The following is a 27,913-nucleotide window of genomic DNA, read 5'->3' as shown; positions in this document are numbered from 1 at the left end:
GGACTACCAGTCCCAGGCTGCCCCGCCGCGGCGGGCGGCGGGCGCGGCGCGGCGCGGCGCCATCTTGCAGCCGGCGGCGCGGATTGAATGAGCCCGCCGAGCCCGGGCCGCCGTCGGGAGCAGCGCAGGCCGCGAGCCGCCGCCACCATGGCCACGCCGCTGCCCGGCCGCGCGGGCGGGCCCGCCACGCCGCTGTCGCCCACGCGCCTGTCGCGGCTGCAGGAGAAGGAGGAGCTGCGCGAGCTCAACGACCGCCTGGCGCACTACATCGACCGCGTCCGCGCGCTGGAGCTGGAGAACGACCGGCTCCTGCTCAAGATCTCAGAGAAGGAGGAGGTGACCACGCGCGAGGTGGGCGCCGGGGCTTAGGGGCCGGGCGGGGGTGCAGCCGGCAGGCCCCGCCCACCGCGGGGCGCGCGATCGCGGGGACCCTGGGCGGGGGTGCAGACGGGGACGGGCCCCGGCTTCGGGGGTTCCTCGGGGTTTCGGGGGGCCCCTGAGTGAGGGGTGCAGCTCGGCCAGGTCCCTCCCACCGCGGGGTGCGCTATCGCTGGGACCCTGGGTGCAGACAGGGACGGGCCCGGGTCTCGAGGGTCTCCAGGGGGTTTCGAGGGGCCCCTGAGTGAGCGGTGCAGTTCGGCCAGGCCCCGCCCACCGCGGGGTGCGTGATCGCGGGGACCCTGGGCGGGGGTGCAGACGGGGACAGGCTCCGGCTCGGGGGTCTCCAGGAGGTTTGGGGGCTCCTGAGTGAGGGGTGCTGCTCGGCTAGGCCCAGCCCACCGCGGGGCTCCCAGTCGCGGGGAACCCTGAGCTGGGATGCAGACGGGGACAGTCCGGCCTCGGGGATCTCCGCCGCGTTTCGGAGAGTCCCTGAGTGAAAGGTGCTACTCGGCCAGGCCCCGCCCACCACGGGGCGCGCGATCGCGGGGGACTCTGAACGACTCCCGGCTTGGGGTCTCCAGGGGGTTTGGGGGGGCTCCTGGATGAAGGGTGCAGGTCCTGGCCACCGCGGGGTGCGCGATCGCGGGGACCCTGGGCAGGGGTGCAGACCGGGAAGGGTCCCGGCTTGGGGGTCTCCAGGGGGTTTCAAGGGGTCCCTGAGTGAGGGGTGCAGCTCGGCCAGGCCCAGCCCACCGCGGGGTACGCGATCGCGGGGGACCCTGAGCAGGGGTGGGGACAGCCTGGCCTCCGGGATCTCCAGGGGGAGACCCTGAGTGAGGGGTGCCACCTGGGCAGGCCCTGCCCTCCGCAGTTTCCGAGATCTTGGGGGACCCCTTGGGAGGGGTGCAGACCGGAGTGGCCCATTCTCTCGGGGACCCCCAGGGGGTTTCTAGGGCACTGAGTGAAAAGTGCAGACCAGGAATGCCCCACCTATGGAGGGGGTCCCAGGAGATCTTCCGTGTCCTGAGTGAGGGCTCCAGCTAGCTCTGGGGACCCTTCCGTGAGAGGTGCATTTTGGGGCCATGGGGGTTACAGACTAGGGCTCCCCACCAAAGAGAGGTCCTGGGGATTTGGGGGCTCCCTGAGTATTGGGCTGCAGCCCCCCATATGCCTCGCCCCTCAGAGGATTCGAAGGAGACTTGGCGGACCCCCCCCCAACTGAGGGGGTGTGAGTGGGAGTCTCTGGGGATGAAGCTGGGTATTGGGGTATCCGGGGTGGAATGGGGGTGGTCTCTGGGCTCCAAGGAGACTGGGGGGCCCAGGCCCTCTGAGGAGGCCCAAGATGGGGTGTGTGGGGGGTCTCCCTGGAGTCTCTGGGGTGAGTCACGTGGTCTCAGTTCTCCCTGGAGCTTTAGCGAGTTCCCTGATGAATCCAGAAGAGATTGGTGACTGGGGTGGGAATTAGGCCCCTCATCTCTCACCAGGCCCAGGGTGGGTAGGGGGCCGAGGGAGAGGTTCTGATACGTTGGGGTCCCACGGGAAATTTGGGAGTCCCTTATTTGTGCCCTGGGATCAGCGGTGGCCTGGCAGGTTCTGCCCCCAAGGGAATATGAAGGAAGGGCGAGAGTTGGGATCTTGGGTCCAGTGGAAAGTGTTGAGGTTCTGAATGGGCCCCGAGGCTTCAGTGCAGACTGAAGGAGAAGAGGCGGGAAAGTCTGCCCACCAAGGGGATGTGAGGTCGGGGTGTCTTGGGGTCTGGGTGCAATCTGTCCTGCCCCCCAACCTAACCCTGGGGAGGCTCTTTGTCCCTCCCACTGGCCATGCCCAATCCAAGGACAGGACTCCAGAACGGGGGGCAGGCAGGAGCACCCACTTGATTCCTGCCATGGGTTGGGGTCCTGGGGTCCCTAGGTCCCAGTGTCCTGTTGGGAGAGCCGGGTGCTGAAGTCGGGATTTGCAGCGCCCAGCCCCCCACTCGCCCATCTGGAGATCAGAGGACGTGGTGGGCTTCTGGGAGAAGAGCTGCTTGTTGAGGGGGTCGGGTCATTTCTGGGAGCCACTTACCCTCTGTGTGACCTTGGGCTAGTCACTTACCCTCTCTGGGTCTCAGTGCCCTCGCCTTTGGAATGGGTATAATTATAATACCCACCTCTTACTTGTGTGTGGGGCCACAGCAGGTTAACTTTTGTTCAGTAGCTCCCTGTGGGTTGTTTTCACAGTGCCCTGGGGACAGGGAACCTGAAAGAATGTAGCTGGTGCCTTCGGGGAGGTAGAAGGAAGATCAGTGCTTGATGGGGTCCCCTGCTTTTCTTTCTTTCTTTCTTTCTTTCTTTTGAGATGGAGTCTCGCTCCGTCGTCCAGGCTGGAGTGCAGTGGCGCGATCTTAGCTCCCTGCACCCTCTGCCTCCCGGGTTCAAGTGATTCTCCTGCCCCCGTCTCCCGAGTAGCTGGGATTACAGGTGTTCACCACCATGCCCGGCTCATTTTTGTATTTTTAGTAGAGACAGGGTTTGGCCTTGTTGGTCAGGCTGGTCTCAAACTCCAGGCCTCAGGTGATCCGCCTGCCTCGGCCTCCCAAAGTACTGGGATTACAGGTGTGAGCCGCCGTGCCCGGCCACTCCCCTGCTTTTCAATTAGTGTGGCTTTGGGCAGGCCCCTGTGTCTCTTGGAGCCTCCATCTTGCCGTCTGTCCAGTGCGGATAGAGTTGTCCCAACTTAGAGGCCGCCTGCTGGACCCATGGCGTGCAGGGTTAGAGCTGGTTTCTTGTCTTTGGGCCTCTGTTGTCCCACCTGCCAATGGGATGAACAGCTGCAGGGAGCTTTGAGGGTGCAGGGCCTGGTGAGTGCTGGGGAGGTACCAGCCCCAGCCCCACTGGACGCCCCGTTGGACCGGCCCTGTGCCCTAGAGGGAGCCTGGCCCAGCCACCTCTCGGGGCCGCAGCAGCGTCCTTTACAACTCAGTTCACTCAGGCTGGGTGAAATGCGGGTCTGACTCCAGTGAAGGCAGCCATTCAGCAGGTGACACACTGGCCCCCCCGTGCGCCCTGTCACCCAGCCGTGTCTGCAGGGCATGTGGCAGGGGACAGCTGGGAGTTCCGCCTGCGACTAGTGGGCCAGGAACCCGGCTAGTGGGGAGCAGAGCTGGAAGCCTGCTGGGGTGGGGGCCGCTGGTGGGGGGGCATCACGTGGGCCCACATGGAGAGAGTGACCTGGAATAGCTGGGGGCCTTCTAGACACAGGTGGGCCAGGTGGGGTTCAGAGAGCAGCCTCAGGCTCAGGCTGGCAGGATGGGGGCAGGGGAGGGAGCTCTGAACGAGGAGGGACCTGGGGTGTCAGGCCTAAGAGCATGCAGGTCACCTGGACAGCAGGGCCTCTCTCACCTGGCCAGCTTCTGCCCCCAGGGGACTCTTGGCCAAGGCTGGGCATGCCCTTGGTTGTCACATTGGGAGGGAGACAGCATTGGCACAGAGTGGGTGGAGGCTGGGTGCTGCTCAGCGCCCCGAGAAGAGAATCACCTGGCCCCCACGAGGATGACCCATCCCCCGTGAGGATGACCCAGCCCCCACGAGGATGACCCAGCCCCCATGAGGATGACTCAGCCCCCATGAGGATGACCCAGCCCCCATGAGGATGACCCAGCCCCCATGAGGATGATGCAGCCTCCATGAGGGTAACACGGCCCCCATGAGAATGGCCAGGCCGAGGAGCCTGCTGGGAGGCGTGAGGGACTCAGTTCAGATTTTTTCAGGCTCATAACATGACTCACAGCATCCTGGTGTGTGGTGGCCCCTGAGGTCCTCACACACGCCTTTCTCACTTCTTTTTTGAGATAGAGTCTCACTCTGTCGCCCAGGCTGGAGTGCAGTGGTGTGATCTCGGCTGACTGCAACCTCTGCCTCCCAGGTTCAAGCAATTCTCCTGCCTCACCCTCCTAAGTAGCTGGGATTACAGGCGTGTACCACCACACCTGGCTAATTTTTGTATTTTTAGTAGAGATGGGGTTTCACCATGTTGGCCAGGATGGTCTCTATCTCTTGACCTTGTGATCTGCCCGCCTCAGCTTTCCAAAGTGCTGGGATTGCAGGTGTGAGCCAGTATGCCTGGCCTTTTTTTTTTTTTTTTTTTTTTTTTTTCTAGACAGAGTCTCTCTCTGTCGCCCAGGCTGGAGTGCAGTGGCGTGATCTTGGCTCACTGCAACCTCTACCTCCTGGGTTCAAGGGCTTCTCGTGCCTCAGCCTTCCGAGTAGCTGGGATTACAGGCGCCCACCACCATGCCCGGCTAACTTGCTCACTTCTTTCCTGCCCGCAGGAGCTCACCCTTGCACACTCGTACAAAACCAGGCCAAGCATGGGTTCCACATTCCCGTGTGACACTAGGGGGTGTCTTTTGGCGGTGTGGATGAATCGCCATATACAAGCATCGTTGGAGGGCTTGGGGAAGGGTGGGGTGGGGGCTGGCCAGATGGGTATTTGTTGAAGGAGGATCGCTGAGTGCTGGGGGCGGGGGCAGGTGCAGGGAGGCCACGCTGTGGCCTGTGTCCAGGCGCGGGAGAGGCAGGTACTCCAGGTACTTCCCTGCCAGGCCTTACATTCCCGAGGGAGGAGACCTGGCTTCGGCATCTTCTGTCTTCCCCCGCCCCGGTGTCCCCTGGTTGCTCAGGGCTGCTGGAGGGGTCTCGGAGGCGGCCCAGGCGAGCGTGGAGGATGGAGTCCGCTTTGGAAGTGACCCCAAGCCGGTGTCATTTGCATTTTCTGCACAGGGCTGTAGTTCTTAGCCGGGCCATTTTGTCCCACCGTGGCCTCCTCCAGCTGAGTTGTACTGCTCTGTGTGTCCAAGGGGTCCCAGGCAAAGGCCATCTCAGGCTATCTGAGCCCTGCCAGGCCCACATGTGTGGACACACTTGTTGACTTCCCTCAAGCCTAGCACTTGCTAGATGCCGTGAAAGATGAAACAAAAGGCCCAGCCTGTCCCCAGCCCTTTGCAGCGCCTCACAAGCACAGGGAGGCCATCCTGCCCCGGCACACCTGTTCCACAGGCTCAAAGGGTCTTCGTGAGGTGCCCCAGCCTCTAGAACTTTCCTCATCATCACAGCACGGCAGACCAGGCATGGTCGGCAGACTTTTTCTAAAAAAGGCCAGACTGTCTCCATCTGAACCACTCAGCTCTGCCATAGGGTGAAAGCTGCCTTAGACCATAGGTGAATAAGTGGGCGCTGCTATGTGTCAATAAAACTTTATTTATACACACGGAACTGTGAAGTGCATAGAATCTGCCTGTGTCACAAAGTCTCTTCATCTTCCCCCCTGGCCTTTATCGTTTTTGTTTTTGAGACAGTCTCGTTGTCCAGGCTGGAATGCAGTGGCACAATCTCCGCTCACTTCAGCCTCTGCCTCCCGGATTCAGGCGATGAAGCGATTCTCGTGCCTCAGCCTCCCCAGTAGCTGGGATCACAGGTTTGCACTGCCACGCCCAGCTAATTTTTGTATTTTTAGCAGAGATGGGGTTTCACCATGCTGGTCAGGCTGGTCTTGAACTCCTGACCTCAGGATATCTGCCAGCCTCTGCCTCCCAAAGTGCTGGGATTACAGGCGTGAGCCACCTCTCCTGGCTACCCCTAGCCATTTAAAAATGTAAAAACCGTCTGGGCGCAGTGGCTCACACCTATAATCCCAGCACTTTGGGAGGCTGAGGTGGGCGGATCACGAGGTCAGGAGATTGAAACCAGCCTGGCCAACATGGTGAAGCCCCGTCTCTACTAAAAATACAAAAATTAGCTGGGCGTGGTGGTGCACGGCTATAGTCCCAGTTACTTGGGAGGCAGGAGAATCGCTTGAACCTGGGAAGCAGAGGTTGCTGTGAGCTCAGATCGTGCCACTGCACTCCAGCCTGGGCAACAGAGTCTTGCCCTGTGCTCGCCCAGGCTGGAATGCAATGGTGCAATTTTTGTGTTTTTAGTAGAGATGGGGTTTCACCATGTTGACCAGACTGGTCTTAAATTCCTGACCTCAGGTGATCTGCCCGCCTCAGCCTCCCATCATCTTATGCCAGGTGTGGTGGCTCATGCCTGTAATCCCAGCACTTTGGAAGGCTGAGGCAGACTGATCCTCCTGCCTCAGCCTCCCAAAGTTGTAGGACTGCAGCTGTGAGCCACCGCGCCCAGCAACATCCATCATGTATTCAGACTTCCTCAGTTTCCCCGATGTCCTTTCCTGCCCCAAGACCCCATCCACTATCTCACGTGACATTTAGTGACTACGTCACTGTCTCCCAGGCTCCTCCAGGCTGATAGTTTCCTCCACGTTCCTGGTTAGAGGTTCTGGTTGGTCCTGAGCGGGCTGGGCAGGTGTGCAGTAGGATGTTCCTCAATGGGGGTTTGTGTGTTGTTTTGCTCATGGTCACGCTGGGGTGATGGGATGAGTAATGTTTTAATGGAATATATACATATATATGTGCGTATATATGTATGTATATGTATATGTATTTTATTTTCTTTTTTTTGAGACGGAGTTTCACTCTGTTGCCCAGGCTGGAGTGCAGTGGCGTGATCTTGGCTCACCACAACCTCCGCCTCCCTGGTTCAAGCAATTCCCCTGCCTCAGCCTCCTGGGTAGCTGGGATTACAGGCATGCGCCACCACGCCCGGCTAATTCTGTATTTTTAGTAGAGACAGGGTTTCTCCATGTTGGTCAGGCTGGTCTCGAACTCCTGACCTCAGGTGATCCAACCGCCTTGGCCTCCCAAAGTGCTGGGATGACAGGCGTGAGCCACGGCGCCTGGACATATGTATATGTTTTTTTGAGACAGGGTCTCTCTGTACCACCCAGGCTGCAGCGTAGTGGCATGATCTCGGCTCACTGCAACCTCCGCCTCCCGGGTTCAAGTGATTCTCCTGTCTCAGCCTCCTGAGTAGCTGGGATTACAGGCGCCCGCCACCACACCCAGCTAATTTGTGTTTTAATAGAGACAGGGTTTCACCATGTTGGGCAGGCTGGTCTCGAACTGCTGACCTCAAGTAATTCGCCCGCCTCAGCCTCCCAAAGTGCTAGGATTTCAGGCACGCGCCAGCGCGCCGGGCCCTAATGGATTATTTTTTAAAAATCAGTTAATTCAAAAAATCTACAATGAACAAACTATTAATTCAAGTCAGGTGTCGTTTAGTGACAGGGATACCTTGTGGAAAGCGTGTTGTTAGGAGACGTGCCCCTTGTGTGGGCATGGTAGAGTGCACTCCCACACTCCCGGATGGTGGAAGCCACCACACACCCAGGCTCGGGCGTGGCCTCCTAGGCCACAGACCCACACCGCCTGCTCCTCTGTGGAATGCTGTGGGCACCGGTCACACAATGGTAAGTATGTGAGCATTTAAACACGAGAAAGGGCTGGGTGCGGTGGCTCCCGCCTATAATCCCAGTACTTTGGGAGGCTGGGGCAGACAGATTGCTTGAGTCCAGGAGTTTGAGACCAGCCTGGGCAACATAGCAAGACCTCATCTCTTAAAAAAAAAGTTAGGAACTAATTAGGCAGGCATGGTAGTACGTATGCCTATAGTCCCAGCTATTGGGGCAGTTGAGGCAGGAGGATTGCTTGAGCCCAGAGTTTGAGGCTGCAGTGAGCTGTGACTGTGGCATTGCTCCCCAGGCTGGGTGTGGCTCTGTCTCAAAATAAGTAAATAAACACAAGAAAGGTGCAGTAAGAATATGGTATTAGATTATTTTTATTTTTATTTTTTGAAGTGGAGTCTGGCTGTCGCCAGGCTGGAGTGCAATGGCCCAATCTTGGCTCACAGCAACCCCTGCCTCCTGGGTTCAAGCAATTTTCCTGCCTCAGCCTCCTGAGTAGCTGGTATTACAGGTGCACGCCACCATGCCTGGCTAATTTTTTTGTATTTTTAGTAGAGACAGGGTTTCACCATGTTAGCCAGGATGGTCTTGATCTCCTGACCTCGTGATCCGCCCACCTCAGCCTCCCAAAGTGCTGGGATGACAGGCGTGAGCCCCCATGCCAGGTTTGCATTAGAGTCTTACAGGACCGCCGTGCACATGGTCTGGGGGTGCCCAGCATGCCTCTGTGCGTGTGGCTGCCATTGCAGAGTTGCTGTTTTTTCTCACCTTGAACGGGCTCCTGTGTGTCCCGGCGCTGATGTTGTCTTTGTTGGAAACTCTGCTGTTTTGTTCATCCTGGCCCCTCTGCCTCGTGAGCCCCAGTCAGCTCTCTCTCTGTGGGGACAGGAGAGCTCGTGTGTGACCCCCATCCTGAGGGTGTCCCGTCAGCCCCTCCCTTGAGGTTAGGGGCATTTGGGAGCTTTGAGGGAGGGGCAGACACCACCATGCCTGCACCTGGTGCCCAGCTGTTTGCAGCGTGGAGCTGGCCGCTTTTTCCTGATTTGGGTTATTCTAGAAGTCTGTTCCCAGGACACAGATGTGGAGGGCACGGCCCAGATGATCGCCTGCATGGGAGGGAGGGCTTGGGGGTGGCCGGGGTGCAGCGGGAGGAGCTCGCTTTGCACTGCTGCCTCTGTGGGTCCCCGTCCTGCAATTGGTCCCCGCAGACCTGATATGTCTAGGACCCAGCGGTGGTCAGGAGGAGGCTTTTTACTGACCCATGCCTCAGTTTTCCCATACATAAAATCAGGTTGGGAACACTTATCCCGCCCCACTGTAGGCTGACGGGACTTGGAGCTGCGGCGCTGGGGCAGCCTGAGACTCCGACTTGTCCAGATTGCCCAGCATGCGTTGGTTTGAGGCTGAGGGTCCCACCTCAGAAGAGGCCCGGTCACTGCCAAGGGATGCGTCCTGGCAGGCCCCCAACCCTCTGCACAGGAGCCTCGCCTGTAACATGGGGGTGCAGCCCTGCAGATGCAGGCCGACCCTCTACCCACCTTGCATAGACATCCTTGGCCTTGTAGGGCTGTGGGAACATCACGGCGTTCTAGCGGGCAGTGCTGGGCCTGGTTCCGCCTGCCATCCTCCGGTCCTCCTTTTCCTCAGCGCCAGAGCCGGAGCAGTTAATTCCCGCCTCATACGGTTTGCCCAGCTCACCCGCAGGTTTTGCGTTTTCATATCCACAGCTGTGCCACCACCAATGTGTCCACTTTTAGAACGTTCGTCCCCACTAAAAGAAGCCTGTCCCCTCAGCCGTCACTCCCCGTCCCCTTCTCCAGCCCCACTGCCCACACACCCGCTGCCTGTGTCTGTGCACTGGCCTGACCTGGACATTTCATGGAAATGGGATTACACACGGTGTGGCCTTTTGTGTCTGGCATCTCATGAGTGTGACATCCTCAAGGGGCATCCACACTGTGGTGTCAGAACCTTGCTCCGTTACACAGCTGGGTCATGTTCCTGTGTGTGGATGGTGGAGGGACCGCATTGCTTTTATTTTTTTATTTATTTTTGTTTTTCATTTTTTAAATTTATTTATTTATTTTGAAACGGAGTCTCGCTCTGTCGCCCAGGCTGGAGGGCAGTGGCGCGATCTCGGCTCACTGCAAGCTCCGCCTCCCGGGTTCACACCATTCTCCTGCCTCAGCCTCCCAAGTAGCTGGGACCACAGGCGCCCACCACCACGCCTGGCTAATTTTTTGTATTTTTAGTAGAGACGGGGTTTCACCATGTTAGCCAGGATGGTCTCGATCTCCTGACCTCGTGATCCGCCCGCCTCAGCCTCCCGAAGTGCTGGGATTACAGGCGTGAGCCACCGCGCCTGGCACCATGTGTAGTTTTCAAACATGTATGGATGTGAATTTCATGTCTTCTGGGTCCACACCCAGGAGTGGAGTTACCGGGTCACGGGGTGGCTCTGTGACTCTTGGGGGAGCCCCTGGGCTGTTTTCTGTAGGGCTGCCTCAGCTCAGGTTCCTGCCGCTGCCTGTGAGGTTCCGATTTCTCTGCGTACTCGCCCGCACCTGCGACTGTCTGTCTTCTTGACAGACGCCCTGGCGGGTGCGAAGTGGCATCTCACTGCGGTTTGCTTCCACATATTTTTAAACTCACTGAGTGCATGGCCCTGTGGGAGGAGGGGAGGCAGGAAGGCCACGAGAAGCCAGAGCTGTGCCCCCAGCTGGCGCGTGCAGAGGCCGGGCAGGTGGCGGCTGTGGTTGCAGCAGGATTAGTAGGAAGTGAAGAGGTCGCCTTCCCTGGCACCGCATGTGCCTCGAGTTCGCCCGGAGGCCCTCGAGAGGGGTTTGGGGGCTTTGCACGGGGCTTAGGGAGGGGCTTTCTTTAGCCGGGCGGCCCAGAGGGTGTTCCAGTCGCTTCTGCCTGCCCTGGTGACCCCTGGCTCTCCAGCCCCTCCCCGTGTCCTTGCTGGCTGGGCTGGGTCTCCGTGGGGAAAGGTGGGGGCCGCTGGTGGGGTGGGGAGCTGGGGACTCTGACTACAGATCCCTGTGATCCAGGGGTGAAAGGTGGGGGCCGCTGGTGGGGTGGCAGCTGGGGACTCTGACTGCAGATCCCTGTGATCGAGGGGTGGGAGCTTCTGTCCTGGAGCCTCCGAGCCACCACATTGGCAGCTGGCCTGTCGGGGGCACACGGCATGGGGAGGCCAGATGCTCCTCCCTCCATCCCAGGGAACAGCCCAGCCTGAGCCTGGGCCATGTGCCTGCGTGCGAGGTGGGGGCATAGAGGGGCACGGGCTGGCCCCCGGTTGGCAGAAGTGGGGGATCTTGGGCTCAGCGGGGTCTGGGGGAGCGGGGGCTCCAGGTTGCAGAGGCCTGGGGGGAGTCTCAGGGGCCCAGAGGGGTGTGGGAGGGGACTCCAGGTTGCAGAGGCCTGGGGTGAGTCTCAGGGGCCCAGAGGGGTGTGGGAGGGGACTCCAGGTTGCAGAGGCTGGTGGGGGCAGGGGGCTCTCAGGCCCAGTGGGGTCTGGGAGGGCCCCGGGTTGCTGTCATCACCAGTTGTCCGAGAGTGATCAGCCCAGTGTCCGTGGTGCCCAGCGGGAGAGATCCTTGATTAAACGTCCCACCAATTTTCTTGTTCTGAAACCGAGAGTGTGAAAAATGCACCTAATGGCCAGGCATCGTGTCGCTATGACAGCGGCCAAGGGGCTGCATGTCCAAGTGTGGCCGGTCCTCCGGGGAAGGGGACAGGCTCCATCCAGCTGCTGTGCTGGTCCAGGCCCAGGGCCTTTGGTCTCCAGCACTGGGCGCCGCTGTTCTGGGAGCTGGAGCTTGTGGAGAGACGATCATTCCAGAGGGGGCCGCAGCAGAGGAGGAGGCTCCTGGGATGGCTGGGACCCAGGGTCGCCTGGCTTCCTCCTGGTTGCCGGCCCCTCCCCGACAGGCGGCTCCCTCTGCTGTGTCTGTGAGATGGGCAACACAGGGTGTCCCAGTGTCCCCAGGCTGCCATCCTCTCTCTCTGCGTGCCAGTCCCTGGGAATCTGAGCAGGGCCAGTGGCCGGGCCCCCTGACTGCTGTAGTCCAAGGGGAAGGGTCCCTCTCGCTTCACCCTGTCCTGGGTCTCCCCAGGTGAGTGGCATCAAGGCGCTGTACGAGTCGGAGCTGGCCGATGCCCGGAGAGTCCTGGATGAGACGGCTCGAGAGCGTGCCCGGCTGCAGATAGAGATTGGGAAGCTGAGGGCAGAGTTGGACGAAGTCAACAAGAGGTGAGTGGTCACGGCTGGGCACGACGTCACCCTGATCCCGGCACCACGGGGTGGACGGGGGCAGGTGGGCGCTGGGCTCGTGCGGGACACGCTCTGATACGAGCACAGCCTGGAGCTCACATCGGACAGCGGGAAGCGCAGGGCAGCTTAAGCTCACAAGTAAAATCTCCCGCGAGCCTCCCCAGAGAGGGCTTCCTGGTCAGCCTGGCCTGTCTCCTTAGTGTGCACACGCGCTTGCACATGCTTACCTAGACCCCGGGCGGCGCCCAGTGGACACCGTGAGACGCATTTGACCTCAGGCCCCATCGTAGGCATTTCCCTGTGGTTGGATGTTCTTGGTGCCGGGGTTTTGTCCCAGCTGTTGGGACGCTCGGGTGTGTGGTGTGTGACCAGGGTGCTCATGGGTTGTTGGGCTGCCCCAGGGTTGGCTGCAAAGTCCTTCTGGGTGACAACTGTGTCCATCAGCAGAAACAATCTCCCCTCTCAGGCTGGCAGTGAGTCTTGCCTGATTCTGGGCGTGGGATGTGGTGGGCGGCAATTTAAACAGAACGATGATGACAAAAGGAATATTTATTCAGAGGAGCCAGGAGGCCAATGAAACACTGAGCTCAAGGCTTTTCTTGATGTGAGGCTCCAGCTAGAGCGAGGTCTCTGGTGCCCTGCGTGTGGACACTGTCTTCCGTGGTCTCCGGCCGCCGGCATTCAGGCACCTGCAGGTGCCTCGGATTTCCTCAGGCTGGGGTGGGTCAGGGTCTTCCCACACTGCTCATTCTCCCAGAGCCACGCAGGCCTGGCTCAGCATGGAGGGATCTGCTGGCAGGAGGGGTGGCACCTCGGCCACCTGGTACGGGGGTGACAGCAGCCAGTGGCTTGAGAATCCACGTTGTCCCTGAGTTGGAGTGTGGCCAGAGGAATGACCGGGGACCCCGTGTCCAGCAGTGCCGGGGCCCCCATGCGTGGTTGCAGGTGACCTCTCCATCCGACGCCCTCCTCCTTCCTGGGCTGGCGCTGCTCCCGTGGAGAGCTGACTTCCCTTCCCCAACAGGAGACCCTCCAGGTCAGCCCAGGGACCACCACCCGCCTGCCCGGGGCCTGGGGCTCCAGGAGGGACCATTTGCGCCCTTCTGGTGGCCATGAGCCAGGGACCCTGGGGCCAGGCACCAGCCAGGACAGGCTGCCCACTCTCAGCACATCCCACACAGCACAGGTGCACGCCGGGACCTGCTCAGGCAGTGGCTCTGCACTGTCTACCTCCAGCACCCACCGTGCTTAATAAGCAGGTTCATCAGTGGAGCCATGCGGGCTCTGGGATGACTAGAGCTTGGTCAGGGGTGCATGGAGCTCTGAAACGTCAGAACCGCACCGTGCAGACGGGACAGAGCTGCTGCCGGCCCCGCACCAGGCGCCTCTCAACTGTTCACTTTAAGATGTTGAAATGTACAGGATGTGAATTTCACCTCAAATTAAAACATTAAAAAAAGAAAATGCTACACAGTGCCCGCCCTAGGTGTTGAGGAATTCCCAGTTCACAATCTCCTGAGCAGTGCGTGGCATCTACAGAGAGGCCCGTCTTTTCCTTTTCATTAAGACAGGGTCTCTGTTGCCCAGGCTGGAGCTCAGTGGCACAATCATAGCTCGCTGCAGCCTCGAACTCCCAGGCTCAGGTGATCCTGCCTCAGCCCCGCCCCGAGTAGCTGGGACCCCAGGCATGCACCACTACACCCAACTAATTTTTTTTATTTTTTATTTATTTCCTTTTGAGACATAGTCTTGCTCTGTCACCCAGGCTGGAGTGCAGTGGTGCAATCTCGGCTCACTGCAACCTCCACCTCCCAAATTCAAATGATTCTCCTGCCTCAGCCTCCTGAGTAGTTGGGATTAGAGGCTCACACCACCCTGCCCAGCTAATTTTTTTACCAAGTTGGCCAGGCTGGTCTCAAACTCCTGGACTTAAGCGATCCACCTGCCTTGGCCTCCCAGAGTGCTGGGATTACAGATGTGAACCACCATGCCTGGCCTAATTTTTTTATTATTTGTAGAGATGAGGTCTCGCTATGTTGCTCAAGCTGGTCTTCAACTCCCGGGCTAAAGTGATCCTCCCACCTCGGCCTCCCAAAGCACTGGGTATAGGTATGAGCCACTGGGCCAAGCCTAATGTTTTTCTTATCCTAACAAATTTATCTCCAAAACCCCACAATGAGAGAAACACTGGGAGCAGCGTGCAGGACCTAACAAGCCAGAGCCTGCCACAAAACCCCGGGCACCCAGCTGAAGATTCTAACTCAGCGCCTGGCGCTCTTAGGAAACTCTGAGCCCTGGGAGCCCGCACCCTGCCTTCTGGGTGTACCCTGCAGTCCTGCGGAACCCTGTGGTTTAGACCGAGTTGCTGAGGAGCTTCCCAGATTCCCTGATCTCTGCTCCAGTCCTCTGAGCTGCTCTGCAGCCTGCCTCTTCCACCTCACCCCTGGGCCTTTGCACTGCTGCTCGTCTGCCTGGAAGGCTCTTTCAGCAGCGGTGGCCCTGGCTCCTCCAGCACTGCTCCTTCAGGTCTCTGCCCCCAGGGTTGTCTCCCAGCCCCACTCCAGCCCTGCCCCCAGGCAACCTCCTGTCTGGTGGGCAGCCTGTGTCGCTGATGCCTCCCTCTGCAAGGACGTCCTGCAGTGGAAGGCAAGGGTTCTAGATGCACCTCTGGTGTGAGAGCGGTGCCTTCCACACAGCGGGCACTCGGGATTTGCCCAGCAGATTCCAGCTTCCCCCAAACCCCTGCAAAAATCCCCAGCAGGGCCGCAGGGCTCGCAGCCCTCTGAGCGAAAGGGCCTGGCCTGTGTGGCATGTGCTCAGAGATGCGGGATCTGCACCCCAGACCCTGCTGGAGATCTGCTCCATGTGGGGAAGTAGAGCTTAGTGTCCCTGAGGGCTGCGGACAGGGCTGCATCAGCCTTGTGGCCGAAGTCTCTGGCCTTCACGCCTCTCAAAAGCAAGCGGATGCCACACCTCTAGTGTGCGGAGAGCCCTGGCTACACCAGGTCCAGCAACAGAGCGGCTGGCCGCCCTGCCCTGGCAGGACACAACCGGAGCCAGACCCGGGGTTCAGGGTACCCGGCATGGATGCTTTTACCTGGCAGGTGGCCTTAGACCTGGTTGTCTGACCCCCGACCAGGGACCCCTCACACGAGAGACCTGTTTACGCAGTGGCTGCCCTGTAGCTCGTGTCTGACCTGTGTCCAGGGTATGCCTGCCCGACCATCGCTCTGGCACTGGGATCCCAGCCTGGGGCAGCTCCTGGTTCTTCTGACAGAAGGCGCAAATTCAGCACAGCGATAGGAAACAAGTTTGAAGATTTATTACGGATCCTGGGCAGGGAGGGCACTGTGAGCTTGGAAGGCAGCCCTCCCTCCCCGGGTCACACAAGGAAGGAAGGAAGAGTCCCACAGAGAGTGAGAGCTTGGCAGCTAGTGGGAGAGAGAGAGATGGGTGGATGATGGATGGTGGCTGGATGGGTGGACAGATGATGGATGGATGAGTAGATGGATGGATGATGGATAGACAGATAATGGATGGATAGATGATGGATGGATGAGTGGATAGGTGGATGGATGGATGAGTAGATGGATGAATGGATAGATGATTGAGGGATGGATGGAAGGATGGATGGATGGAGATGATGGATAAATGATGGATGGATGAGTAGATCGATGGATGGATGGATGATGGGTGGATGGATAGATGGACGGATGAGTGGATGGATGGATGGATGATGGGTAGATGGATAGACAGTAATAGATAGAGCAATAGATAGATATAGCTATCTGTAAGGCTGGGTGCGGTGGCTCATGCCTGTAATCCCAGCACTTTGGGAGGCCAAGGCGGACAGATCACTTGAGGTCGGGAGTTCAAGACCAGGCTAACCAACATGGAGAAACCCCGTCTCTACTAAAAATACAAAATCATCTGGGCGTGCTGGCACTTGCCTGTAATTTCAGCTACTTGGGAGGCTGAGGGAGGAGAATCGCTTGAACCCGGGAGGTGGAGGTTGCAGTGAACTGAGATCACACCATTGCACTCCAGCCTGGGCAACAAGAGCGAAACTCCATCTCAAAAAAAAAAAAAAGATACAGCCATCTGTAGATTGATATATATGGACATAGATTATATAAACACAGTTATTGATGGAGATATACTTAGACATACGTTCACTTTCAGCTATGGGTCACTTTCATTTCTTGGGCAAATGCCTAGGTGGTCTTTTGAAAGGCCCTGGGGGACCAGGCGCAGTGGTTCACGCCTGTAATCCCAGCACTTTAGAGGCCGAGGCAGGCAGATCACCTGAGGTCGGGAGTTCGAGACCAGCCTGGCCAACATGGAGAAACCCCGTCTCTACTAAAAATAAAAAATTAGCGGAGCCTGGTGGCGCATGCCTGTGATCCCAGCTACGCAGGAGGCTGAGGCAGGAGAATTGTTTGAACCCGGGAGGCGGAGGTTGCAGTGAGCCGAGATCACGCCATTGCAATCCAGCCTGGGCAACAAGAGCAAAACTCCAACTCAAAAAAAAAAAAAGGCTCTGGGGACAGTCGGGAGTGCATTCTGCTGCGCAGGAGAGGTCCCTGTCACTTCTGACCTCTGGCCACGGGCTCGAGCCGCCTGGATGTAGATGTTCTTTTAATGTCCAGCCAGCAGCCTTTGCTGTGTTATTCCAGATACAGCCAGTTGTCCCCATCCTGGGGTGATTCTGTCCCCAGGGGACACTGGGTGATTCCTGGGGACACTTGTGGTTGTCAAAACTGGGCAGCAAGAGGCTCCTGGTCTGAAGTGGGTGGAGGCCAGGGACAGTGCTCAGCACCCTGCAGTGCCTAGGACCACCTCAAATGTCAGCAGTTGTGACGCTGCAGAACCCTGGGTGCCCTCACTCAGGACCACCCCAGATGTCGGCAGTTGTGATGCTGCGGAACCCGGGGTGTCCTCACTCGACCACCCCAAATGTCAGCAGTTGTGACGCTGCAGAACCCTGGGTGCCCTCACTCAGGACCACCCCAGATGTTGGCAGTTGTGATGCTGCGGAACCCTGGGTGTCCTCACTGTTGCTTGGGAGGATATAGTTAGTTCCCTGCGGGGAGGGGGTAAAATTCAGCTCCAAGACTTATAATTACGCTTAAAAACATTTAAGAGTCAGCCGTACGCGGTGGCTCGCACCTGTAATCCCAGCACTTTGGGAGGCTGAGACAGGAAGATTCCTTGAGCCCAGGAGTTCGAGACCAGCCTGTGCAAACAAGTGAACCCCTGTCTCTTAAAAAAAAAAAAAAAAGCTTAAGTGCCTACAATCCACACTGGTAGTATTTGTGTGTTTAAAAAGCCTGAGTATTTGCTATCTTAAATATCTAATGTTGGAGCTAATTTGGTTTAGTGGAAGACCAGGTGAGCCTGCTTCAGACAGCTTAAGTTTACAAACAAGGCCGACTCTTCAAAGGCCAGGATCTTCCTTTGTAACATTAACAGAGGATGCATTAATTTCTCCCCAAATGGTCGTCCTGGGTCCAGAACGGGCAGGAGAGGCTGGGAAAGCCCATGCCTCCAGGGTGGTCCCAAGCGCTGGTGCCTGTCACTTGCTGGACTCCTGACAGCGCAGGGCAGATGATGAGGGTACGTGTGCCTTTGCCTGGGCGCGTGGGGCCGCGTCGTCTGCGGGACGGGAAGGTCTGGGGCTCGGAGGCCTCGGTGACCTTGTCCTTGGGCTTGCCTGACGCCCCCTGAGGTGCTCCCTGTGGCCCCATGGACCTTGCCCCTCCCCGCTCACTTGCCCTCTTGACTTTCAGCGCCAAGAAGAGGGAGGGCGAGCTTACGGTGGCCCAGGGCCGTGTGAAGGACCTGGAGTCCCTGTTCCACCGGAGCGAGGTGGAGCTGGCAGCCGCCCTCAGCGACAAGCGCGGCCTGGAGAGTGACGTGGCTGAGCTGCGGGCCCAGCTGGCCAAGGTAGGTGCCAGGAGCCACGGGACGCCCCAGCAGGGCATATGCAGCAGACAGATTGTCACACCAGCTCGCTGTCCTGTGTCTCCCAGGCCGAGGACGGTCATGCAGTGGCCAAAAAGCAGCTGGAGAAGGAGACGCTGATGCGTGTGGACCTGGAGAACCGCTGCCAGAGCCTGCAGGAGGAGCTGGACTTCCGGAAGAGCGTGTTCGAGGAGGTGAGTGGCCTGGCCTCCAGCCTGGCACAGCGGAAACGCAAAGTCCACCCTCACGGCTGTGGAGGGCGGAAGCCTGAGGGCACCGTGTGGCCGGGGTCCCTCCCACGGCTCCAGGGAGGCTCCTTCCTGCCTCTTAGGGTGCCCTTGGCTTCGGCTGCATCTCCCCAGTGTCTACCTCTGTCTTCCCGCGGCTGTCTCCCCTGTGTCCATACTCTGTGTATCCTATAAGGACACTTGTCATTGGATTTGGGGCCTGCCTGGATCATCCAGAGTGACCTAATGGCATCTGCAGAGACCCCATTTCCAAATAAGGTCCATTCACAGCTGCTGGGGATCAGGACGTGGGCACGTCTTTTTTTTTTTTTTTTTTTTTTGAGATGGAGTTTCACTCTGTCACCCATGCTGGAGTGCAGTGGCACGATCTTGGCTCACTGCAACCTCCACCTCCCAGGTTCAAGCAATTCTGCCTCAGCCTCCCGAGTAGCTGGATTATAGGCGTGCACCACCATGCCCAGGTAATTTATGTATTTTTAGTAGAGACGAGTTTTCACCACGTTGGCCAGGCTGGTCTCGAACTCCTGACCTCAGGTGATTCATCCGCCTCGGCCTCCCAAACTGCTGGGATTCCAGGCGTGAGTCACCATGCCCAGCCAAAACATATGTCTTCAGTGTCAAGGAAGGTCTACTTTGATTTCTTGCTTTTCTAAAAGCTTGGTTTTCCCACCCTGAGAGCTGAACCCTGGCCGCCTGGGATCCTAACTGCTAGACCATGAGGCAGGCGTCAGGTGCATCTTCTGGGTGCCACCGTCCAGCCTCCCACAGGGCCTCCTTGTCCAAAGCGAGGGTGAGGCCCGCGCTCCCCACCCAGCCTCCTTCCCCGACCTGCAGCCCCTCACCTGGGGCCTCTGCCTCCGGGGCCTCGGAGAGGGGAGTGGGGAGGAAAGGCGTCAGCCTGTGTCCTTTAGAACCAATTGTGATGTCACAGTGCAGGGTGGAATCCCGGGGCCGGCCGGGCCCACACTCCCTGCCCAGGGAGAGCTGCTGGCTGCTGGTGGAGGGATGTCCAGGCCGCTCAGGAGCTGCGCCCCGCTCCAGCCAGGCCCAGGGAGTGGGGGGGTCCCCACAGGAGCCAGAGGGGAGGCCGCCAGGGCAGTTGTGGGGGGGGCCTGTGGGGGAACCTGTGAGACAGCCCGTGAAGAGACTCAAGAGGGCTTCTGTGCAGGGGCCCAGGAACGTGCCCCAGGTGGAACCCACAGGGCACCTGGGAAAAGACCCACGAAGGCGGTGCAGGGGCCAGGAAGAGGCCCCGGAGGGGCCCTCACAGGGAGCCTGACACAGGCCTGTGCAGCCCACAGGGTGCGGAGTCCTGGAGAGGGCAGCCGTGGGGGCGGGAGGGCGGCCGTGGGGGCGGGAGGGCGGCCGTGGAGGTGGGTGCGCGGCCGTGGTGGCGGGAGGGCGGCCGTGGGGGCGGGAGGGCAGCCATGCAGGTGGGTGCGCGGCCGTGGAGGTGGGTGCGCGGCCGTGAAGGCGGGAGGGCGGCCGTGGAGGTGGGTGCGCGGCCGTGGTGGCGGGAGGGCGGCCGTGGGGGCGGGAGGGCGGCCGTGCAGGTGGGTGCGTGGCCGTGGAGGTCGGTGCACAGCCATGAAGGCGGGAGGGCGGCTGTGCAGGTGGGTGCGCGGCCGTGGAGGCGGGAGGGCGGCCGTGGAGGTGGGTGCGCGGCTCGCAGGGCTCTGCTTGCCTGGGCTACCCGCCTCGCTGACTGCAAAGGTGGCCAGCTTCCTTCAGAAGCGTTTCTACTGTTTTTGTTTTGTTTTGTTTTGTTTTTGAGATGGAGTCTTGCTCTGTTGCCCACACTGGGCCCAGCCTCCCGAGTAGCTGGGATTATAGGTGCACAGCACCACACCCAGCTAATTTTTTTTTTTTTTTTGAGACGGAGTCTTGCTCTGTCACCCAGGCTGGAGTATGGTGGCATGATCTCAGCTCACTGCAACCTCTGCCTCCTGGGTTCAAGCGATTCTCCTGCCTCAGCCTCCTGAGTAGCTGGGATTATAGGCGGGCGCCACCACACTCGACTAATTTTTGTATTTTTAGTACAGACGGGGTTTTCACCATGTTTGTCAGGCTGGTCTTGAACTTCTGACCTCATGATCCACCTGTCTTAGCCTCCCCAAGTGCTGGGATTACAGGCTTGAGCCACTGTGCCCGGCCTAATTTTTGTATTTTTAATAGAGATGGGGTTTCACCATGTTGGCTAGGCTGGTCTCGAACTCCTGACCTTGTGATCCGCCCGCCTCAGCCTCCCAAAGTGCTGGGATTACAAGCGTGAGCCACCGCGCCCAACCTCTGCTGTTTTTATAAACCAGTCCCATGGTGATAAAGTGACATGGTTTCTGTCCCGGAGCGGGGGGAGCTGGGAAGAGGAGCAAGGCGGCTGTTTCCTTCCTGAGAGCCATGTGAGCTCCAGTTGGTGCCTCTGCCCTGGCGTGACCCCGCCCTGTGTCGGGACAGCTGCCCCGTGGCTCCCCTGCCTTGTGGCCTGGGCATCCCATCACTGTCAGGGCCGGGTCTGCTGCCCCCCTGTGATTTGCGCCCTGAGATGGGAACATCAGTAATTCCCTTTCTTTGTTTTGTTTTTTGTTTGTTTTGAGATGGAGTCTTGCTTTGTCGCCCAGGCTGGAGTGCAGTGGCATGATCTCAGCTCACTGCAACCTCCACCTCCCGGGTTCAAGTGATTCTCTTGCCTCAGCCTCTCAAGTAGCTGGGATTACAGGCGCCTGCTACCACACCTGGCTAAGTTTTGTATTTTTAGTAGAAACGGGGTTTCTCCATGTTGGCCAGGCTGGTCTCAAACTCCTGACCTCAGGTGACCCGCCCGCCTCGGCCTCCCAAAGTGCTGGGATTACAGACATGAGCCACCACGCCTGGCCCGCTTTCTTCAATAATGGCTTTTATGAGAGAGAGTCACTTTTTTTTTTTTTTTTTTTTTGAGACGCAGTCTCACTTTGTTGCCCAGGTTGGAGTGCAGTGGTGCGATCTTGGCTCACTGCAACCTCTCAAGGTCAAGCGATTCTCTTGTCTCAGCCTCCTGAGTAGCTGGGACTACAGGTGCCCACCACCACGCCTGGTTATTTTAAGCCCACCTTTTTAAAGTGTACAGTTCAGCATTGGCAGGATCTCCACAGGGTTGTGCAACCACCACCTCTAATTCTAGAACATTCCATCACCCAAAAAGAACCCCCTCCCCATCAGCAGTCCCCAGCCCTGGCCCCCACGCATCCCCTCCCTGTGTCTGTGGATGGGCCTGTCCTGGACATTTGAGGACATTTCATGGAAATGGGATCACACGCTGTGTGGCCTTTTGTGTCTGGCGTCTCTCATTAAGTGTGACGTCCTCTAGGTGCATCCATGCCGTGGCGGTGTCAGAGCCTCGCTCCTTTTCGTGGCTGAGTCACGTTCTAGCGCGTGGACGGCCCCTGGGTCGTCTCTCACCTGCACGTGTATCGGTTTGTAACTTGTGCACAAGGAACCAGGAATTGCCTGGAGGTTCCTCTTGGCACATTTTTGAGCCCTCCCTTGGGCCTGGTGCTTGGGGCCCAGGCGGGAGCGGAGGGTCACGAAGCCTTGGTCCGCAGGAGGTGCGGGAGACGCGGCGGCGGCACGAGCGGCGCCTGGTGGAGGTGGACAGCAGCCGGCAGCAGGAGTACGACTTCAAGATGGCACAGGCGCTGGAGGAGCTGCGGAGCCAGCACGACGAGCAAGTGCGGCTCTACAAGCTGGAGCTGGAGCAGACCTACCAGGCCAAGGTGTGGCCGGCAGGCGGGTAGGCGGGGGCGGCCGGTGGGAACCCCGCCCCGCGCCCGCGCTCACCCGCCCATCTCCCCGCAGCTGGACAGCGCCAAGCTGAGCTCTGACCAGAACGACAAGGCGGCCAGTGCGGCTCGCGAGGAGCTGAAGGAGGCCCGCATGCGCCTGGAGTCCCTCAGCTACCAGCTCTCCGGCCTCCAGAAGCAGGTGATGAGCGCAGCGCCACCGTCTGCCGTCCCCCTGGCCCGACTTCTGGGCCCTGCCCTGGATGTGCGGGGCGCGGGGCTCTGGCCTCTTGGCATCGGATGCAGCCCCTGGGGCGCCCAGCGATGCCCCTTCCCTCCCCTCCTGTGCGCCCCATGCCCAGGCCTGGTCTCTGCCCCAGTCTGCGGTAAGGGCCCATCTCCCGCAGTCGCAGGATCACCTGGGCCTTGTGACCCACGGGCTGCCCTGACCTTCGCCGCCCGCCCCCTCCGCAGGCCAGTGCCGCTGAAGATCGCATTCGGGAGCTGGAGGAGGCCATGGCCGGGGAGCGGGACAAGTTCCGGAAGATGCTGGACGCCAAGGAGCAGGAGATGACGGAGATGCGGGACGTGATGCAGCAGCAGCTGGCCGAGTACCAGGAGCTGCTGGACGTGAAGCTGGCCCTGGACATGGAGATCAACGCCTACCGGAAGCTCCTGGAGGGCGAGGAGGAGAGGTGCGGCAGGCCAGGAGGCTTGCGAGCACGGAGCGAGGAGGAGGGGCGGGGCAGGAGGAGAGGCGGGACGGGGCTGCGGGGAGTGCTGGGCAGGGGTGGAGGTGGGGCCGGGCCGCGGCCGCCACTCTTGCGTGCCCTGGGCTGTCTGGGGCTCCCACTACCAGTCCCGCCTTCCTTGCCTTCCCCACAGGCTGAAGCTGTCCCCCAGCCCATCCTCGCGCGTCACCGTCTCACGAGCCACCTCCAGCAGCAGCGGCAGCATGTCCGCCACCGGGCGCCTGGGCCGCAGTAAGCGGAAGCGGCTGGAGGTGGAGGAGCCCTTGGGCAGCGGCCCAAGCGTCCTGGGCACGGGCACGGGTGGCAGCGGTGGCTTCCACCTGGCCCAGCAGGCCTCGGCCTCGGGCAGCGTCAGCATCGAGGAGATCGACCTGGAGGGCAAGTTTGTGCAGCTCAAGAACAACTCGGACAAGGTGACCGGAAAGACCGGGGCACGGGGGTAACGGGGTGACCCAGCTGATGGGGGTGACCAGGGTCAGGGTGACGGGGCTGCCGGCCAATGCGAGGCAGGGGACAAGGTGACCGGAAAGACCGGGGCACGGGGGTAACGGGGTGACCCAGCTGATGGGGGTGACCAGGGTCAGGGTGACGGGGCTGCCGGCCAATGCGAGGCAGGGGACAAGGTGACTGGAATGACCGGGGCATGGGGGTAATGGGGTGACCTAGCTGGTGGGGGTGACCAGGGTCAGGGTGATGGGGCCACCAGCCAGGGCGATGGGGGCAGTGTCACAGTCCTGGCGGCTGAGGGTCAGGCGTGTGCCGTGTCTTCCAGGATCAGTCTCTGGGGAACTGGAGAATCAAGAGGCAGGTCTTGGAGGGGGAGGAGATTGCCTACAAGTTCACGCCCAAGTACATCCTGCGCGCCGGCCAGATGGTCACGGTAGGTGGTGGGGCAGGAGGGCGAGGGTGGCCACGAATGGGGTGTGAGGTGGGGTCAGGGGACTGGAGGCGCAGGACTTGGCGGGGATGGGTGGGGATGATGGTGGCACCAGCCACCGTCTCAGAGCGGCTGCCGCGGTCATAGAACCTCCATGTGCCGGTGTCACCCCACTGGGCCTCCCTGGAGCCTGAGCGGTGTGCCCTGGGTCTGAGTCCAGGCTGCTGGGGCTGGCAGGCGTCCCCGTGAAGTGTTAACAGTCAGGCGCATGGGCCATGGAGCCTGGTGGGTGTCAGATCCCAGTTTAGCCCCTGCTTGCCAAGAGCCCTTGGCCTCTGTGAACCCTGGTCTTTTCTTGTGTATCCTGGGGACCATCACCCTGGGTAAGCCTGCGTCGGGCTGGAAGGACTGAACACCCAGGGCATTGAAGGGGGCTGTGTGGTAGGGGCCACTGGCTGGCCCACGTCCCTGGAACCAGAGGTGACCCTGATGGGGCCATTGTTCTTGGGTCCTCAGGTGTGGGCAGCTGGTGCGGGGGTGGCCCACAGCCCCCCCTCGACGCTGGTGTGGAAGGGCCAGAGCAGCTGGGGCACGGGCGAGAGCTTCCGCACCGTCCTGGTTAACGCGGATGGCGAGGTGGGTGTGTGTGGCTTGGGGGGTGCTCGGCTGGAGTCCTGGGCAGGGTCTGGGGACCCTCGGGGCCGCCACGGCAGCTCTGGGCCTGATCCCGGGACACGCCGCCGTGTGCTGTCCCGCACAGGAAGTGGCCATGAGGACCGTGAAGAAGTCCTCGGTGATGCGTGAGAATGAGAATGGGGAGGAAGAGGAGGAGGAAGCCGAGTTTGGCGAGGAGGATCTTTTCCACCAACAGGTAGGACCCCTGTGCCCACTTGCGGCTGGGGGGCAGCCTCTGGGGCAGAGTGAGCTCGTGCACACACATACACATGCGTGCTGGCCGCATCCCCGACGGGAGCTCCATCTGGCTGCTGTGGCTCAGGGTGAAGCTAGCCTTGGCTGTTACCAGCACGGCAGAGACCTGTTCTTGCCTCTTGGGTCGTGCCCATCGTGTGGATTTGCGACATCACAGACCTCAGGGTAGCTGGCCAGGGGGTCCCCTGAGAGGTGGGTGTTGAACAGCTCCCCAGATGCTGTCTGGTCAACCGGCTTCCTCAGTCGAAGACACAGGTCCCTTCAATACTGGCTTCTGGGGAGAAGATGAGTGCAGAAACCACAGCTGCATTAAACGCGTGCGTTGCAAGTTCCTGTGATTGTTTTGGAACCCAAAACAGAATGTGTAGCTCACAGGCGGGCTCATAGGGACATGGAAGTGGAATGGAAGGCTCTAGAAATAGACACTGTTGTTGCTCAGCCCCTCCCTGGTGGGGAGGTGGGGGCAGCCATCTACCTGCCGGCTGCCTCCAGGCTGGCCCTGATCATGGCCGTCCTTCCTTCCTTCCTTCCTGCAGGGGGACCCGAGGACCACCTCAAGAGGCTGCTACGTGATGTGAACCCACACTCCTCATCCACACACCTTTCTTTACCCAGAGCCACTGAAAACTATTTTTATATCATTGGCTTTCTTTAGTTCTTGATACATTTCTAGAGAATTTCTAAGCGAACTGCCAGAACGTGTGGGTGGGTCTCCCCCAGCCCTCCCTCCTGGCGGGTCTCCTCCAGCCTCACTTCGCTGCCACGTCGCCGCTGCCCTGGAGGCTTTTCAATCCCACCCCACTCCCCATCTCACCATTTGGTCAAATTGGAAGCCCAGGGCCAGGACCCCGAGGTTGAGAAGATGCTTGGGCTTGGAGGGAGGAGGGCCGGCGAGGCTAGCGAGGGGACAGGAGACGGCCCTGCTGTGGACGGAGCGCAGAAACTGCGTAGGAATTCAATGGTGGTGGGTTTTTTTAAGGCTTTCTACAAAACCAAATTCAGAATCCAGGCGTCGACCTGGTGGGTCCGGGGGCCAAGCCTGCATTCTGGCTGCCCAGCTTCGGACAGCGGGAACTCCTCAGGCAGCCACGCAGCGGGTGTGGACCAGCATGGGGATGGCGTGGCCCCCAGGGCGGGTTTTCACTCCGCTGCCTGGGCTTCCAGATTCCCGTTCTGGCAGCGCACTGGCCGGGTTTCTCGGACCGTTGACTTTATTTGGGGGAGTTTTCCCGCAGTTCAGCTCCTGACTGTGTAGGGCCAACAGGGCAGGGGAGGGGAAGACCCGGGGAAGAAAGAATGAATACAGTCCCGTCGTAAGACCTGTCACAACAATAAGCAGGGAGGGGAGATGTGGAGGGGACACATCTGGTTGCCTTGGAGGCAGAAGCTGTGAGTTTCAGAACAGCTGTCTGCAGGGAACGCCACCATGTTGACCCTCTGGAGGAGAGCACTGTGGAGCCCCTCCCGTGTTCCAGCTCCGTCTGCCCTGCGCCTATATATACACATGCGTCTATCCATACTGTGCTTTTATCTGTGATTTTCTCGCTGAAACCACGTTTCTCAGACAGGCCAAGGCCACCTGACTCCTATCACGACGCACCCAGGCCCCTCAGTCCAGCTTCCCAATGCCTGGCACCCCCCTTCAGCAATAGCTCACCGTTTACACCCTCCCTCACAGATACACAGAAGTTATTTTTTTAATGGATATTTATTTTTTTACATTGGTCAGTACGCAGGTCAGGAGCTCACGCCAGGGCCTTGAGGACAGGCTGACCCTCCTCCCCGGGGTGGCGTGGGGCTGGGGCACCCTCCGACGGCAGAGCCTCCTTCAGAAAGTGCAGCTCAAGTCTTAAAGACACCAAAACTGAGCCATGGGCACGCGCCGTCTCCGGGCCATGGCGTTCACTGCAGGGCGGGGGCGGCACCGCTCCCCTGTGACTGCATCCCGCCTCCCTGGGGACCTGCCTGTGGCAGGAAGGAATGGGGGGCCCCAGCCCCAGGCCGGGAAGGAGCCAGCGGCCGACAAAGCAGAAACACCCGCTGCTCCACGTAGCCCCTGCTCGCTGTCCTTGCTCTCAGAAGTCCCTGTCCCATGTAGATAGAGGGGGGCGCATCTTACCAAAGCATTTCCTCCTGGAGGCTACGCCGCCGTGCTCCCAGTCAGGCGGCTGGTAGGGAGCTTTGCCTGCCCCGCGGATACCCTCTGCCAGCCGCTGGAAGTGGGAATGCTGGCAACAGACTGTGTCCTCTTTCCCACCTTCAAGGCAGGAATCACCCGGACCCGACTGGCTGGGCTTCGTGCCAGCGAGGGTTCTCGGGGTGGGTCTTGGTGATCTTGTCCTGTGGGGAGTCTGCAGTGGTCTCAGCCACATCCTATGTATTTTGGCTCTGGAGGAGCAAAGCTGTACCCTGGAGTTGGTCTGTGATTTGCCGACAGCCTTGCAGGCTGGGCTCAGGGACAGAGTCCCCCCCAAAACCCGCAGGTCCTCATGTCCAGACGCTGCCCAGTCCTGTCCTGAACACAGCACGCCCCAGGCCCACAGAACCCCCCACCCTACATTTGCCTTGGGTGGAGCTGGGGGTGGTCCTAGGACTGCGGGTGCCCTTAGCTGAAGGGGGTGGGGAGAAGCGTGGACTGGGCAGCCTGTGGGTGATTGGAGGTTCATTGAGAATTGAGTCTTTGGAAACACTAAGAAAATCAAATTTTTAAAAGTTATTTATGGCCTGGGAAACAATTTGCATTTGTCCCCAAATACGCTTAGCTGTGTGCCGCTTAGAACGATGCAAAACCATCCCTCTGTGTAAGCCCATGCCGTGTGACTCGAAGCCTAGCGCCCTCCCTGCGAAGCATCAGACGCCACCCAGCCCTGGGGGGAGGCCCACGCCTGCTGGACCAACGCGGATTCTGGGGTGCACAGCGCCAGGTTAACGCTGAAGCCTGCCCCGCTGAGCCCAGGAGCCGGGAGGCCTGCGGGCTGACCCAGAATCCGATCATGCACCTGTCCTCATGCCAGCGGCTTTGGCTGGGGTTGGTCTGAAGCCTGCACGCGGCAGTTCTTTGTTAAAGATCCGAGGGACTCAGTCCTGGGGCGTCGCCGCCTGCAGCCTCTTCCAAGCCCCGCGTCCAGCGAGCGTCACAGCACAACCTGCAAACGGAGCTGGGCTGCAGCTGGGGCTGGCATGGACTTTCATTTCAGAGATTCGGTTTTTAAGAAGATGCATGCCAAATGTGTTCTTTTTTTTTCCAATGATGATTTGTAATATACATTTTATGACTGGAAACTTTTTTGTACAACACTCCAATAAACATTTTGATTTTAGGTTCTGCCTCTGAGTTTATTCCTGAGGGGAAGCTCGAGCCGGGACCTCTGCCTTAATGAAGCGGA

General features: G+C 59.6%; 1 protein-coding gene across 2 annotated transcripts; it reads left to right on the top strand.

Annotated features, from left to right (window-relative positions):
• Positions 1-29: 29 nt before the first annotated feature.
• Positions 30-27,847, top strand: LMNB2 (lamin B2). 2 transcript variants are annotated; one of them, XM_055371186.2, is made up of 12 exons: positions 30-351; positions 11,844-11,980; positions 17,791-17,947; positions 18,034-18,159; positions 21,792-21,962; positions 22,045-22,170; positions 22,443-22,663; positions 22,854-23,133; positions 23,493-23,600; positions 24,114-24,233; positions 24,358-24,468; positions 25,064-27,847. In XM_055371186.2, exons 1-12 carry the CDS (start codon positions 88-90, stop codon positions 25,103-25,105), a joined length of 1,863 nt encoding a protein of 620 aa, XP_055227161.1. In that variant the 5' UTR covers positions 30-87; the 3' UTR covers positions 25,106-27,847. The 2 variants fall into 2 exon arrangements, with proteins under 2 accessions (XP_055227161.1, XP_063558027.1); XM_063701957.1 differs by having other exon boundaries at positions 38-351; positions 24,114-27,847.
• The last annotated feature ends 66 nt before the right edge of the window (positions 27,848-27,913 follow it).

Source organism: Gorilla gorilla, chromosome 20 (assembly GCF_029281585.2).
Source record: "Gorilla gorilla gorilla isolate KB3781 chromosome 20, NHGRI_mGorGor1-v2.1_pri, whole genome shotgun sequence".
NCBI classification, from domain to species: domain Eukaryota; kingdom Metazoa; phylum Chordata; class Mammalia; order Primates; family Hominidae; genus Gorilla; species Gorilla gorilla.
Note: the sequence above shows the minus strand (reverse complement) of the source record. Positions and strands in the feature narration are given on the sequence as shown.

Bases quoted from the DNA above. Each gene is read 5' to 3' on its own strand.
- LMNB2 (XM_063701957.1), top strand. From the start codon at position 88: ATGAGCCCGCCGAGCCCGGGCCGCCGTCGGGAGCAGCGCAGGCCGCGA. The intron at 11,981-17,790 runs GTGAGTGGTCAC...CTTGACTTTCAG, and splicing joins TTGGACGAAGTCAACAAGAG to CGCCAAGAAGAGGGAGGGCG. The intron at 17,948-18,033 runs GTAGGTGCCAGG...TGTGTCTCCCAG, and splicing joins TGCGGGCCCAGCTGGCCAAG to GCCGAGGACGGTCATGCAGT.